We start from the raw sequence: 17,072 nt of genomic DNA, 5'->3' as shown, positions 1-17,072 counted from the left end.
TGTGCGCACTAGAAAGTGACTTTTTCTTAAGGAAAAAACGGACCCTCTGAAACAATCCCGCACCCACGGTAAAAATCCACACCAAAACCGCAGCGAAATCCGCATGCGGTTTTACCGTGGTTTGCTGCGGTTTAGTACGGATTTGACCTGGATTTTCCGCAGGTTGGTCCCTGCAGATTTTTACCATTATCTATGGCAAAAACCGCAGGTACCTGCAGAAAAGAAGTGACATGCACATTAATTCCGCAGCAGAAAATCCGCAGGTATAAAAAAAATGCACACAGCATTTTTTTATAACCCATAGGTTTTGCTAGGGAATGACTGCAGCAATGTTAGGCACATTTTCTGCAGCAAATCCGTGGTAAAATCTGCGGTAAATCTGCAGCATGCGCACATAGCCTAAAGCATCAGGGAGGTTTCACCCATGCAATTTCCTTTTAATTGACCCCCTAAGGCCCTGTGCGCACGCTGCAGATTTGCTGCAGAAAATGTGTCTAACCTTGCTGCAGTCATTCCCCAGCAAAGCCTATGGGTTATAAAAAAATGCTGTGCACACACTGCGTTTTTTTATACCCGCGGATTATCCGCTGCGGAATTAATGAGCAAGTCACTTCTTTTCCGCAGGTACCTACTTTTTTTGCCATAGATAATGGTAAAAATCCGCGGGGACCAACCTGCGGAAAATCTGCGTCAAATCCACACCAAAACCGAACCAAACCGCGGTAAAACCGGATGCGGATTTTGTTGCGGTTTTGGTGCAGATTTTTACCGTGGGTGCGGAATTCTTTTAGAGGGTCTGGTTTTTCCTTAAGAAAAAGTCACTTTCTAGTGCGCACATGGCCTAAGGATGCAAATGGAAAATCCTCTGCAAAATCTGCTTACATTACATGCTGATTTTGGCACAGATTTTGCTCTGGATCCATCAGCGATATCATCCCCCTTTTATTATGGGGGTGCAGATTCGGCATCAATTTTTATTTTACAGCAAAAAGATACAAGGGTCAACTCATATATATATATATTCATCTGTGCCGGCTGGGAGTTGTAGTTCCAGCCTCTGCGTGTTGTATCCAGCTGAGATAATTCTAACGTTCTTTTTTCTTCTCCTTCCATTTGCAGGAGGCTCGGGGAGACTACAGTAGGTAATTAATCACCGTCCTTTGTCTCTTGTACGTTCATGTTGGTTTCTGAATGGTAGGCATAGCTGCCAAAGTCTACACCCCCCCCCCCCCCCCTTAGGCCACTTGAAGCTATGTCTGCAGACAGGGAAGGGGAGGCTGGTAAGGAAAGTGTGCTGACAATCCAAAAATACATTTGGATAACATCTCCTAGGTTTCAGCCCAAAATACACCAGCTCCGACAGACAGCGAGTGCTCCGGCCGTCTGTCATCCCAGGCCTTAATTAATCCCCTCCCTTTTCATTATGTTCTTTACTTAGGTCTTGTGGTTGTGAGCGGCCATCAGATGGGCATTTCTGAACTTTTTATTTAGCGCAATGTCAAGTTATACAGTATAATGGATTCTTTTCTCCTATAATGATTTTTGGAAATGTGAACATTTATGTTCCAGGGTGAAAAAAAGTCAAAAGTCAAGTTGAAAAATATTTCTATCACAAAACAAAACAAAAACAGCAAAAAATATTTACTCCACTAGACACTATAGATTAAAATCGGCCAAATCTGCTCTGATGCAGATTTATGTGTTGTCATGGTTACAGACTACAAATAAGCCTTGTGTGTAGTCTGAGCTCACATGTGTTACTGCCTTCCATCTGCAAACTCAACTCTTGTCAGTATTATGTTAAAATCGAATGAAACCACCGATATCCAGCAAGAACAGTCAACTATTAGTGATGAGCGACTACCATGCTCAGGTGCTCAGTACTGGTAACTAGTGATGAGCGAGCACTACCATGCTCGGGTGCTCTGTACTGGTAACTAGTGATGAGCGGGCACTACCATGCTCAGGTGCTCAGTACTGGTAACTAGTGATGAGCGAGCACTACCATGCTCAGGTGCTCAGTACTGGTAACTAGTGATGAGCGGGCACTACCATGCTCGGGTGCTCAGTACTGGTAACTAGTGATGAGCGAGCACTACCTTGCTCAGGTGCTCAGTACTGGTAACTAGTGATGAGCGGGCACTACCTTGCTCAGGTGCTCAGTACTGGTAACTAGTGATGAGCGAGCACTACCTTGCTCAGGTGCTCAGTACTGGTAACTAGTGATGAGCGGGCACTACCATGCTCGGGTGCTCAGTACTGGTAACTAGTGATGAGCGGGCACTACCATGCTCGGGTGCTCAGTACTGGTAACTAGTGATGAGCGGGCACTACCATGCTCGGGTGCTCAGTACTGGTAACTAGTGATGAGCGGGCACTACCTTGCTCAGGTGCTCAGTACTCGTAACTAGTGATGAGCGGGCACTACCATGCTCAGGTGCTCAGTACTGGTAACTAGTGATGAGCGGGCACTACCTTGCTCAGGTGCTCAGTACTCGTAACTAGTGATGAGCGGGCACTACCATGCTCAGGTGCTCAGTACTGGTAACTAGTGATGAGCGGGCACTACCTTGCTCAGGTGCTCAGTACTCGTAACTAGTGATGAGCGGGCACTACCATGCTCAGGTGCTCAGTACTCGTAACTAGTGATGAGCGGGCACTACCATGCTCAGGTGCTCAGTACTGGTAACTAGTGATGAGCGGGCACTACCTTGCTCAGGTGCTCAGTACTGGTAACTAGTGATGAGCGGGCACTACCTTGCTCAGGTGCTCAGTACTCGTAACTAGTGATGAGCGGGCACTACCTTGCTCAGGTGCTCAGTACTGGTAACTAGTGATGAGCGAGCACTACCTTGCTCAGGTGCTCAGTACTGGTAACTAGTGATGAGCGGGCACTACCATGCTCGGGTGCTCAGTACTGGTAACTAGTGATGAGCGGGCACTACCATGCTCGGGTGCTCAGTACTGGTAACTAGTGATGAGCGGGCACTACCATGCTCGGGTGCTCAGTACTGGTAACTAGTGATGAGCGGGCACTACCATGCTCGGGTGCTCAGTACTCGTAACTAGTGATGAGCGGGCACTACCATGCTCAGGTGCTCTGTACTCGTAACTAGTGATGAGCGGGCACTACCATGCTCGGGTGCTCTGTACTCGTAACTAGTGATGAGCGGGCACTACCATGCTCGGGTGCTCAGTACTGGTAACTAGTGATGAGCGGGCACTACCATGCTCGGGTGCTCAGTACTCGTAACTAGTGATGAGCGGGCACTACCATGCTCGGGTGCTCTGTACTTGTAACTAGTGATGAGCGGGCACTACCATGCTCGGGTGCTCAGTACTGGTAACTAGTGATGAGCGGGCACTACCATGCTCGGGTGCTCAGTACTCGTAACTAGTGATGAGCGGGCACTACCATGCTCGGGTGCTCTGTACTCGTAACTAGAGATGAGCGGGCACTACCATGCTCGGGTGCTCAGTACTCGTAACTAGTGATGAGCGGGCACTACCATGCTCAGGTGCTCAGTACTCGTAACTAGTGATGAGCGGGCACTACCATGCTCGGGTGCTCAGTACTCGTAACTAGTGATGAGCGGACACTACCATGCTCGGGTGCTGGGTACTCGTAACTAGTGATGAGCGGGCACTACCATGCTTGGGTGCTTAGTACTTGTAACTAGTGATGAGCGGGCACTACCATGCTCAGGTGCTCAGTACTCGTAACTAGTGATGAGCGGACACTACCATGCTCGGGTGCTCGGTACTCGTAACTAGTGATGAGCGGGCACTACCATGCTCGGGTGCTCAGTACTCGTAACTATTGATGAGTGGGCACTGCCATGCTCAGGTGCTCAGTACTCGTAACTAGTGATGAGCGGACACTACCATGCTCGGGTGCTCGGTACTCGTAACTAGTGATGAGCGGGCACTACCATGCTCGGGTGCTCAGTACTCGTAACTAGTGATGAGCGGGCACTACCATGCTCAGGTGCTCAGTACTCGTAACTAGTGATGAGCGGGCACTACCATGCTCAGGTGCTCAGTACTCGTAACTAGTGATGAGCGGGCACTACCATACTCAGGTGCTCTGTACTCGTAACTAGTGATGAGCGGGCACTACCATGCTCGGGTGCTCAGTACTCGTAACTAGTGATGAGCGGGCACTACCATGCTCGGGTGCTCTGTACTCGTAACTAGTGATGAGCGGGCACTACCATACTCAGGTGCTCTGTACTCGTAACTAGTGATGAGCGGGCACTACCATGCTCGGGTGCTCAGTACTCGTAACTAGTGATGAGCGGGCACTACCATGCTCAGGTGCTCTGTACTCGTTACTAGTGATGAGCGGGCACTACCATGCTCGGGTGCTCAGTACTCGTAACTAGAGATGAGCGGGCACTACCATGCTGGAGTGCTTGGTACTTGTAGCTAGTAATCAATCATTTTATATATTATTGAGCTACTCGGCTCCCCCTAGTGGTGAATATTTATACAGCGGTAATCAATATTTTTATATATTAATGAAATACTTTAGATCAAGGGGAAGGGACAATGTTTCTGTAGTCCGGAGTGTTACGCACACGTCATATAAAGTTACCCTTTTATTTTATTTTTTATTGACTTCCCTGTGGTGTCCGCTCCCTTCATTGCACAGAATAATGGCTGGCACGAGGACGCCGCACTTTTTTTTTCCGGCTCTGTTTACCCTTTAATTCACTTTCTACCTGACAAACATAGAAGGAGCGATATATACAGCCTTGGAGAAATCTTCTATTCTATAAGTGCATGGGGCAATTAGTAACGACTCGCTGAGCAAATACGGATCATAAAGGTCACACATGGGTCTGTTAATGATTCATCCGTCTTTCTGTGTTTTCACTGATAACAGAAAGTAAAGTCCTTCCCATACAATGTCCCAGGGCCGGGTGTAATAGTAACCAGTGACCATTTGAACTTGAGACTGCCCAACCTAATCCATTACTTGTGCGCTGCCAACCACATTGTGCAAGGCTCTCCCCCTGTATATATGTATTTTCATGCTTTGTAACTTTTGCATTCACTTTTCTAGTGTTTAAATGCATCTGAAATGAAAAATCGCCATGATTACAACAATACTCTGCCGTTTAATGTATACAGCTCCAATGCTGATCTATGTGTCCCTGCGGTTACAGCCTACAGAAATATAATCTACAGTTATGTGCAACTCCAATCCCTCCTCCTTAAATTTTCTCCTTTATGTTGTTCTGAAATCAATGATTTCCCATCTGTGGTTCTCCATCTGTTGCAAAACTACAACTCCCAATATGCCAGGGCATAAAGCTTGCTGAGAGTTGTAGTTTTGCATCAACTACAGCTCTCCCCCTGTCTGTCTTTTCTTCCCTTGGTATTTTATTAGTGCAGTGGTAGGGCTAGCGTCCCTCACCTGCTAGCTCACTAGCCAGGGTCTCAGGTATCATAACCTGTATAGGGACTGGCAAAAATGCAGGGTACAGGTGCAGGTAAAGGAAGGACGTGTCCCATCCCCCCCTAACTAGAACTAGAGCCCACTGTTGTTAAAGTGTCCCCGGTGTACCCCTTGTGTTGTAGTGTGTCGCATTGTGCGCCATACTTCCGGTGTCACTTGCGTAACAATAAGCTTATAGTCTAATATGGGGGGCGCATGATTGTTTCCCACACATGATGTCGGGAGAGATAAGGTCCTTTCATATCCTATTGTGGACCACCAATCTTTTTGCTTTCTATGAGATAAGCCGTCGATACATGCTATCTCTCCTTATCACCTCTACACTCATGCACTCTCAGTTTGGCAGATCATGCATGTGTTTTTAATGAGAGCAAACTGCTGCCCAGACACCTCTGGCACTTGCTTATTCCCCCTAATTTAGAGGTTTTGTAATTCAAAATATTCAGTCCTCCTCACCCCGGACATCATATCTTGGGGGGGAGTCAGTAGGCTCCTATCTGCCCCCAGTGGACAGTGTGAAAATTACAAGATTTCTATTTTTTATTTAAAAAATACATTTAACACAAGAAACTGATTTAAACAAAAGTCCATTTTGTAATGATGACACTTTCCCTTTAAATAGTGCATAACTGGACTGCGTGTGTTCCAAACACTGCCCCCGCAGGCAGGGAGTGGTACTGCTTAATCCAGAATTCTTATAGTGCCCCCGCAGGTAGGGAAGAGTACTCCATGATGCAGAATTCTTATAGTGCACCCGCAGGCAGGGAAGACTACTGCATGATGCAGAAGTCTTATAGTGCCCCCGCAGGCAGGGAAGAGTACTGCATGATGCAGAATTCTTATAGTGCCCCCGCAGGCAGGGAAGAGTACTGCATGATGCAGAATTCTTATAGTGCCCCCGCAGTCAGGGAAGAGTACTGCATGATGCAGAATTCTTATAGTGCCCCCGCAGGCAGGGAAGAGTACTGCATGATGCAGAATTCTTATAGTGCACCCGCAGGCAGGGAAGAGTACTGCATGATGCAGAAGTCTTATAGTGCACCCACAGTCAGGGAAGAGTACTCCATGATGCAGAATTCTTATAGTGCACCCGCAGGCAGGGAAGAGTACTGCATGATGCAGAAGTCTTATAGTGCCCCCGCAGGCAGGGAAGAGTACTGCATGATGCAGAATTCTTATAGTGCACCCGCAGGCAAGGAAGAGTAATGCATGATGCAGAATTCTTATAGTGCCCCCGCAGTCAGGGAAGAGTACTCCATGATGCAGAATTCTTATAGTGCACCCGCAGGCAGGGAAGAGTACTGCATGATGCAGAAGTCTTATAGTGCACCCGCAGGCAGGGAAGAGTAATGCATGATGCAGAATATTTATAGTGCCCCTGCAGGCAGGGAAGAATACTGCATGATGTAGAATTCTTATAGTGCCCCCACAGTCAGGGAAGAGTACTCCATGATGCAGAATTCTTATAGTGCACCCGCAGGCAGGGAAGAGTACTCCATGATGCAGAATTCTTATAGTGCCCCCACAGGCAGGGAAGAGTACTCCATGATGCAAAATTCTTATAGTGCACCCGCAGGCAGGGAAGAGTACTGCATGATGCAGAAGTCTTATAGTGCACCCGCAGGCAGGGAAGAGTACTGCATGATGCAGAATTCTCATAGCCGATATTTCCTGCATATGTTGGGGCCCCTAGTTTGTTGTAAGCAGCTGATGGCTACTGTGTCTATAACATGAATGAGCCCACAGAAGGGACAGCATAAAAAAGACACAATGGCTGGATGAAGCCACAGATTAACAGTAGATCCATTCAGAGACTAAGGGAAGCCGGAAGCGCACATCAAAACCGCTCCAAGGCGTGTGCTCTGTGCTTTGTACATGTAGTAACCTGGCCGCACAAAACATGTCCAAACCCGGAGTCACAGTCAAGGTCCGCAGTCATGGAGAGAGGTCTGAGAATATGCAGGCCCACCCCGGGGAAAGATGCAATGTGGTACTGCCCTCTAACCATAAAAGTGCAGGATTCTACAGCCTCTGCATAACTTACAGGCCAGATATCAATGGTGTCGCCCCTTTAATAAACTTTGTAAACGTTTTTGAAGTAGTCAAGTTATTTTATTAAAGCCCGATATGTAATTTACCCGATTGCAAAAATTCCACCGCTTCCCTCCTCAGCTGTAACGATTACATCCATAGTCTCACTGCTCTTGCAGTAAAGAATCTGCATCTGTGATTACGACTAAACCTTCTTTCCTCTAGACATATTGGATGCCCCCTTGTCCCCAACGCAGGCCTAGGTGTGAAAAGATCATTAGAAAGATCTGTGTACTGTCTCCTTTAATCATCAGGTTGTAAGCAACCAGATTATCTCAAGTATATTCAGGTTTTTGCTTGTGGCAGAATTGACATATAACTAAGGGCAGATAGAGGTGAAGGAAGAATGGAGGGATTTAAAGGGAACACGTCAGGTCAATTTTACTAATCAAACGAATGATACGGCTGTATAGATACTGGTGCAACAACAAAAACGATACGTGTCTTGTAGATATCTGATGTACGAGTTATGAGAAATCAAGCTCTGCATCTATATGCAAATAAGACAGGAAGACAGGAAGTGCAGGTTGTTCACTTCCTTTCTAATTTGGATGTGATTTCAAAACTTGATTTCTCAGCATTGGCACATCGGATTACTATGAAACAGATATTGTTTTCAATATTTTATTAGGATCTTTGCAGCTATATCATTAGTTTGATTAGTAAAATCGATCCAATGAATTCCTTTAAGCTTGTTTGATAGCTATATATCCTGATTGCTCCTGTCCTCCTTCTCATACACCTGCTTATTTCTGCCAAGCGTTTACATATTCTCACTGTGGAGTAAGATGTTGACAGACATGGTCCCATCACGTGACTCCACAGTGATGGACATCTGTCGACCACGTGAAGGGACCACACGCATCATGGCAGGAGGTTCTACTTCCCTGACCAACACTGGGGCCAGTGATTGGCCTCATGCAGTCATGTGGTTGCCTATCATTGGGTGCACTGAAGACCGGCATGGGAGACCAGGGAGCGCAGGCTCTGTTAGCGGCAAAGGACAGGTGAAATCCTTAAACAGGTGAGTATAATGTTTTTTAAGTGGCGCCATGTTTAAAAAATACCTGTTGTAAAATTGCAGACGTTGTCAGAAAAGAAAAAGTGACTGTATAGATATAGAAACCAAAACACATGACGTAAACTCGGTATTATTTTCCTTGTTTTGATCCCTGACGCATTTTGGGGATTCTGTCTCGCAGAATACACGGCTTCGGTATCATCTGGCCGACAGCCAAGTCTTGTAGATAACACCACTATTTATACCGGGGTCTTCATCCAAGTCATATACAACAACAAAACATTGGCACTGACTCAGCCCACAACTCCACATTAGTAAACCACATGAAGGCCTTAATGGGAGGTGTTGAGCTCATAAACTGTAATGTCAGCAGGAGAGGTAATCGCCATGATACTTGGCACGCGGTCACATCTGCACTCATCCTATAATAGACAATTTCTCATATGGGAGTTCTGCTGTCAAAGTCAAAAGCAAAAAAATGCAGCTTATATTAGATTTTATAACTTGTACTTGTTATAAATTGCTATAAATGTCAAGTCAGCATCACACCTAGATTAGATATTACATAGAAAGTGAAGAAAAACTCCTAAACCTTTCTTTATGGCGTCAGTCGTACCTTTCCTCGTGGCATCAGTCGTACCTTTCCATGTGGCGTCAGAGTCGTACCTTTCCTCGTGGCATCACAGTCGTATCTTTCCTCGTGGCATCAGAGTCGTACCTTTCCTCGTGGCATCAGAGTCGTATCTTTCCTTGTGGCATCAGAGTCGTACCTTTCCTCGTGGCATCACAGTCGTATCTTTCCTCGTGGCATCAGAGTCGTACCTTTCCATGTGGCGTCAGAGTCGTACCTTTCCTCGTGGCATCACAGTCGTATCTTTCCTCGTGGCATCAGAGTCGTACCTTTCCATGTGGCGTCAGAGTTGTACCTTACCTCGTGGCATCAGAGTTGTACCTTTCTCTCGTAGCATGAGAGTCGTACCTTTCCTCGTGGCATGAGAGTCGTACCTTTCCTCGTGGCATGAGAGTCGTACCTTTCCTCGTGGCATTAGTCGTACCTTTCCTCTTGGCATGGGAGTTGTACCTTCCCTAATGGTATAAGAGTCGTACCTTTTCATGTGGTGTCAGAGTTGTACCTTACCTCGTGGCATCAGTTTTGTACCTTTCTCTTGTGGCATCATAGTCGTACCTTTTTCTCATGGCGTCAGAGTTGTGCCTTTCTTCGTGGTGTCAGAGTCATACCTTTTCTCGTGGCATCAGAGTCGTACCTTTCCTCATGGTGTCAGTCGTACTTTTCCTTGTGGCATCAGATTCTTCCCAAATTGGGTGATACAACTATCTAATATTCCTGGCATCTGAAAGGTTCCCTGATCATCAGGTAGAAAGTGCTGTCGCAGATCCAACGTCATGTAGCTCAGTTGGCATTTGCCAGAGAACACCAAAATTGGTGGGTCTCCTATTGGCTTTCATATATATTCATAGATGAGAGCGGCTTCACAAAGATGTGAAAGAGTTTGAAGACGTCATGTTGCCTAAACCATCAAACACCATGACTGGTTTAGGTCAGTAATGTTTTGAGGAGGCATATCCTTGGAGGGTTAATGAAACCTCTACATAACAGCCAATGACAACCTTGACTAATATTAGGTACAGTATGAAATACTCAGTACTGGGTCTCACACAGGTTGCGAGCGTGCATGAATGACCAGACGGGCAACTGCCCTGTGTCGCCATCCATGACAAGTCCTTGTGCCCGTTGGTCAACCTCTCCCACGACACATTGTTCTAGTTTCCAGTGTATCATGATGAAGTGTTGGAAGGTTCTCCACTTCGTCCTCGGCTCTAATGAGCCTGTGGATTGTCTTTGGTTTCCACAAATCGGGCTTGAGTCCCTCCAGTTGAAGGACCTTAAACCCCGTGATGAAAATCATGTGATTTCAATTTGTAAAGAATCTCAACTTCTTCGAGCCCAGTTTTGTTATTTCAGTGTTTTTTGTCTTAAATATTCTTGAGCAATGTAGATAATATCTATGCTTAGTGCTAAATCCTTGTAGATAATGGGAACAATTAGTCTGGAATGTAAGGTTGCTCTCAGAGTCGACTATCTACATTTTTACTGGAATGAATTGGTGGCGGTGGCAGAATCCTCATGACCTTGGAGCTTGATAGAAGCCATCTTCATGGTGAAAAAACCCTTATCTAGTCATTAATTACTCAATATCTAGTCATTACCTCAATATCTAGTGGTTAATTGCCTGAATTCTCCTGAATTTTACACTAGTCCTTTTCTAATATCTAACCCCTGAGTCCACCTCACCTCTACACATTACCCCGTAATTTGCTCTTGTCCAACCCATGACTCACTGCCTCGGAGTGATGCATTACTCCCAACTAGATACTAAAGAGAAAAAGAGGATTAACCTCATGACCCAAACACAGGAAAACCAACAACCCCAATTGTTCTCACCCAGACAGAAAAAAAATTCCATTTTCATTAATTCATTATCTACACGAAAAGTAGACTATGACTAAAGACGTTGGTGGTGGGTGAGTATCGGTCACCTGCACTTTCACTCGTAGTATGGCCTGGAGACAGTTTGAGGCTTCTAGATGTTAGTATATTCATAGAAGAGTTATGGCTCTTGCATTAAGTCATAAATCACACATATGTGATCAACGTTTGTCGGTCAAACCTGGTGATATCGATGGGTTCAGCCAACGGTCTAATGTGTATGGGTTCATTGGTCAGCCAATGGTCGGGAGAGATAGCAATCATGCATGTTTGATTTCGGACTGACAATGACGCTGGTCTCCTGGAGATAAGCCAATGTCTCATAGAAAACATGAGAACCAGCTACGATGTCTTGGCCGACAGCCATCTAATGTGCATGGGGTCATCGGTCAGCCAATGGTCAGGAGAGATGGCAATCGTACATTTTTGATGTTCTCTCGGAGATAAGCCGTTGTCTCATAGAAAAACATGAGCGCTCGGCCGAAAGAGCGCTCCAGAGTATAAGAGAACCAGCTACGATGTCTTGGCCAACATCCATCTAATGTGCATGGGGTCAGCCGATGGTCTAGAGAGATATCAATCATACATTTTTGATTTTTGGACTGACGATCACATTGTTCTCCTGGAGCTAAGCTGACGTCTCATAGAAAGCATGAGTGTCGCGGGCGGGGAGGAGGGTGTCAGCACTGCGCTCACCCCTCTGCTCGTGTCCGGCGGCTGCTGCTCAGTGGTGGCTCGAGCTGTGGGCCGGATCCCGGGGGTTCTCGAGCGGCGCTCCTCGCCCGTGAGTGAAAGGGGATTGGGTGTTGGGATATTGTCTATTGTCCGTGACGCCACCCACGGTTGTGGTGATTTCACCACCGCTGCTCTATAGGGGAATCCCGGGAATGATGGTGTGTAGCAGCGAGATGTTGGGTTGCCCCTCCGTGGGTAGGGGTTGGTGATCCCGGGGCCCGGTGATGGGGTTAGATGCAGGGCCTGGTGGGCGCAGGGACGCGGGGGCAGCGCTGTGCCTTGCGGCACTGTGGTACTCACTCAGCCTGAGACGTTGACACAGTTTTACGGTAAACCACACGGCTGGCAAGACGGTTCCCACGGACGGCTGCACTTGCGGTCCCCAGAAGGTGACGGTGATGTCCCTTTTCCTGCACCTAATGTCTTTGATGGTTTCGATGGGTCCCCACCGGTAACCCGCTCCCCGGCTTCAAGCTGGACCGGAGGAGCTCTACTCTTTGCCCGCAGGCGCTGGCCCTTAGAAACTGGTGCCCTGGCGGTAGCGGTGTCTCTACTGTAATGGTTGAGCTGTTGCCTTCAATCGGGACTTGGTTGTTGGGGGATCTACGTCCCCTTCACTGACGGATTCGGCAAATTATGGCGACTCCTAGCCTTGCCGGGGTCCGAGAGGCCCCTGCCCTGGTGCTGACTGTCCTTTGCACGCTGCTCCAGACCGCCGGGTCACCACCCGTCCGCGGTCCTTCCAGGAACTCCCGAACAGTCACCCCTCCAGACAGTCACCGTCGTCTGCTGACCTTGCTGACCCTGTCCTGCACACAGCTGGACTCACTTCAGGCTTTCTTTCTGTCACCTTTCACCTTCCTTCGGCTTCTCTTACTCCTCCTTTACCACTTTACTTCACTACTTGTTTACTCCTCCTAGATTTCACTCCTCACACAAGCCCTGCCTGGGCTACTCCCCTCTTAGCTGTTTACTCCTTTCCGTCCCTAGCTGGACTCCTGGTTTTCCCGCCTCCAGAGCTGTGAACTCCTCGGTGGGCGGAGCCAACCGCCTGGCCCACCCCCTGGTGTGAACATCAGCCTCTGGAGGAAGGCAACAAGGATTTTGGTAGCTTTGATATGCCTAACTGGGGTGTAGGGTGTGGTGGTGTAATGACCTGTGACCCCTGGCTTGCCCAGGGCGTCACATGAGCGCTTGGCCAAACGAGCTCTTCAGTGTATAGGAGAACCAGCTACGATGTCTTGGCCAACAGCCATCTAATGTGCATGGGGTCATCGGTCAGCCGATGGTCTAGAGAGATATCAATCATACATTTTTGATTTTTGGACTGACGATCACATTGTTCTCCTGGAGCTAAGCTGACGTCTCATAGAAAACATGAGCGCTTGGCCGAACGAGCTCTCCAGTGTATGGGAGAACCAGCTACGATGTCTTGGCTAACAGCTATCTAATGTGCATGGGGTCATCGGTCAGCTGATGGTCTGGAGAGATATCGATCATACATTTTTTATTTTGGACTAACAATCACATTGTTCTCCTGGAAATAAGCTGACGTCTCATAGAAAACATGAGCGGTCGGCCAAACGAGCACTCCTGTGTATGAGAGAACCAGCTATGACGGCTCGGCCGACAGCCATCCAATGTGCATGACCAGCTTTACTGTTTATGGAGGAGTATGTGGAGATGGCCGTCAGGCAAACATGGCCAGAAGACTTGTCCCGTAAATTTACCGAAATGAGATCACTATGGGATCCTAACTTCTGTTCCGTATGTGGGGATGGGACTGTAGGGGGTGTAAAGAGTTTCTGTTACACTTCATTGGTCTGGAGAAATTTATGCTTCTGGGTCCTCATCTTCCAGACTTTAAAATGCTTCTCTATCACTATGGTCTGAAATCAGACCAAAATGTTTCTAAATAGCTCTAGGTATGGGATGCACCAACAATGGCTGCATAAATAAGTTACCATAATTGTCAATCACACCATGGAAGCTATCTACTATTCAACTGACCTGATGAATACTGATGGGACCAGAACAATCATTAAAGAGGTTGGCCACTGCTTTTACATTGATGGCCTATCTTTAGGCTAGGTCATCAATGTCTGATCGGGTCGGCACCCCCGACAATTAACTGTTCTCGGTGCCGATGGTGGCAGCTGGAAATGCTCAGGTCTGGAGCTGCCCCATCTTCGGATAGAGGCCTTAGCCGGGTACTGCACATCCACCTCTCATTCAAAGCAATAGGACGTGGATGTGCCGTTCCCAACCGTGGCCACTGTCAGTTGAAGGGGCAGCTCCGGAACTGAGCATTTCCGGGCACCTACTGGGACCCCCTGGAGCCGGCAGACACAGACAGGTTGGGAGTTCCCCGGAGTTGGTGGACACAGACAGGTTGGGGCCCCCCGGAGCCGGCAGACACAGACAGGTTGGGGCCCCCCGGAGCCGGCAGACACAGACAGGTTGGGGCCCCCCAGAGCCGGCGGACACAGACAGGTTGGGGCCCCCTGAAGCCGGCGGACACAGACAGGTTGGAGCCCCCCGGAGTCGGCAGACACAGACAGGTTGGAGCCCCCCGGAGCCAGCGGACACAGACAGGCTGGGACTCCCTGGAGCCGGTGGACACAGACAGGTTGGGACTCCCGGAGCCGGCGGACACAGACAGGTTGGGGCCCCCCGGAGCCGGCGGACACAGACAGGTTGGGGCCCCCCGGAGCCGGCAGACACAGACAGGTTGGAACCCCCTGGAGCCGGCAGACACAGACAGATTGGGGCCCCCGGAGCCGGTGGACTCAGACAGGTTGGGGCCCCCCCCGGATCCGGCAGACACAGAAAGGTTGGGGCCCCGCGGAGCCTGGAGTTTCGGACAACAGGTCAGATTGCCCTCATTACTGACCAGAAATCAGGGGCCCCCTGAACCTCTGGGCCCTGTGCGACTGCACCGGCCGCACCGGCAGTATGTCTGCCACTGCCTATAGCAGTTTTGTCAGAGACCGCTGCTATCCATCCGTTTCCGTCGTGCAGAGCGCAGCTGCTTTTGGTGGGGGATTAGACAAGGCAAGATCTTCAGAAGTTTCCATTAGGCCATTTCTGATTGTGCAGGATGTCCGTTATCAGGCCCGAAATAACTCACTTTAAATTTAGAGAAAATGAAAAGGAAAGCGGCGGTGGAAAGTGAAGAGGCGTCCCCGATGGGCACACGGTGTGGGGTGTTTTCTTTAAAGAGCTGACACATCAGATTTCCAATCCAGTCTTTGTGCTTAATACAACATAACACATTCGTGCCTTGCATTGTCCACAGCCGCCGGACATGGGATAGACCGCGGGGGGGGGGGGGGACTACTACTGATTTGTAACCCTACTTTTTTTAAAGGGTGCACATACTTTTGCAGCAGCAATTCTTCCAGTGCATGCAAAAAATGAAAGGATTTTTACATATAGTTTACAGTCAGGGTGTCGTACTCGGGGACTTCAGAGAGTAGATCCCTGTTGTCCTTCAGGGCGGATCATGTCCTGGAATCCTCTGTAATCTACGGTCCCCATGTCCAGCCGGTCCTGGTCACAGCTGTCGGTGCACTCCATGGCTATCAGCGATGTGTTTGCCTTGTGAGTCACTGTGTATTCTAGGTTCAGGCTGTAACTCCTTAAATATATTGTTGACTATGAGAAGTCAGGCAGGAACTGCCTTAATTGATTACTTGGATCACGTTGAACCTATTGGATCAGGTTCAAGAACTGGGAGGAAGCAAAAAATGCATTTCTGGAAGGGAGTGAGATAAATCCAACCTGGCCAACCAAATAAACAAAAACATAAATCATGTCTCTATAAACCCCTATAGGATCCACTGCACCCCCCAAACCCTTAATTTACCCATTTTGGTTACCAATAGTGTGATGATGTCCATGGTGATGTCCCACGATAGCAGCAGCCAACAAATTATGGGACCCTAACCGTGCAGTATGTTTTATTTTCTCATGCAACTCCATCAAATGCGTTATTCCATATATCATCTCGTATCAAAAGTCCAAATAAATGCTGTTTAAAGTCATTTGCAATATTTTTGGAATAAAAAAAATACTATTTTCTTCATTTTTTTTATTCTTCTATGCATCCACGTGGAGAAGGATTGTAGATAAAATCAGTCTCCTTCCCCTGCTGGCAGCTGAAATTGTAGCCCTTTCCTTTTTTTTAAATAGAAAATGTTTTTCTTCATTTTTTTTCTTCTATGCATCCCGCTGGAGATGGACTGTGGATAAAATCTGTCTCCTACCCCTGCTGGCAGCTGACAATGCAGTCCTTTCTTTTTTTTTATCAAAAAAAATACTTTTTCTGATTTTTTTTTTCCTTCTATACATCTCCCTGGGAAGGACTGTGGAAAAAATCTCCTTCCCCTACTGGCAGATGACAATATAGTACTTTCTTTTTTTGGAATAAAAAAAAGTGCTTCTTGTATGCATCCCCCTGGAGATTTTTAGAATTAAAAAAAAACAAATAAATTCTTCATTTTTTTTCTTTCTATGCATCCCCTTGGAAATGGATTGTAGCTAAAATCAGTCGCCTTCCCCTACTGGCAGATGACAATGTAGTCCTTTCTTTTTTTGGAATAAAAAAAATACTTGTTCTTCTATGCATCCCCCTGGAGATGGACTGTAGAGAAAATAGTCTCCTTCCCCTGGTGGCAGCTAAAAATGTAGTCCTTTTTTTTTTTTAATAAAAACCCCTTTTTCTTTTATGCATTCCCCTTGGGATAGACTCTGGATAAAATTTTCATCATTTTTTTCTTTTTATGCATCCCCTGGAGAAGGACTGTGCATAAAATCAGTCTGCTTCCTCTGTTGGCAACTGACAATGTAGTCCTTTCTTTTTTTTATTAAAAAAAATACTTTTTCTGATTTGTTTTCCTTCTATACATCTCCCTGGAGAAGGACTGTGGATACAAATCAGTCTCCTTCCCCTGCTGCAGCTAACAATGTAGTCCTTTCTTTTTTGGAATAAAAAAAATTTGTTTTTCTATGCATGCATCACCCTGGAGATGAACTGTAGGCAAAATCAGTCTCCTTCCCCTGCTGGCAGTAGACAATGTAATCCTTTCTTTTTTTGTGGATAAAAAAAAATATTTTTTTCTTCTATGCATCCCCCTGGAGATAGACTGTAAATAAAATCAGTCTCCTTCCCCTGATGGCAGCTTACAATGTAGTCCTTTCTTTTTTTGGAATATAAGATACTTTTTCTTTTATGCATCCACCTGAAGATG

The 17,072-nt window shown here is 47.2% G+C and overlaps 1 protein-coding gene across 3 annotated transcripts in view; it reads left to right on the top strand.

Moving 5' to 3' along the window:
* Positions 1 to 17,072, top strand: part of FRMD4B (FERM domain containing 4B) — a 288,020-nt gene that overhangs the window by 193,279 nt on the left and 77,669 nt on the right. For all 3 annotated transcript variants that reach the window (XM_075321403.1, XM_075321404.1, XM_075321402.1), the window contains exon 7: positions 1,120 to 1,142. In XM_075321403.1, coding sequence (XP_075177518.1) covers positions 1,120 to 1,142 — 23 coding nt within the window. The remainder of the gene's footprint in view (positions 1 to 1,119; positions 1,143 to 17,072) is intronic.

This window comes from Anomaloglossus baeobatrachus, chromosome 8 (assembly GCF_048569485.1).
Source record: "Anomaloglossus baeobatrachus isolate aAnoBae1 chromosome 8, aAnoBae1.hap1, whole genome shotgun sequence".
NCBI classification, from domain to species: Eukaryota; Metazoa; Chordata; class Amphibia; order Anura; family Aromobatidae; genus Anomaloglossus; species Anomaloglossus baeobatrachus.
This window is presented reverse-complemented; position numbering and strand designations above follow the sequence as displayed.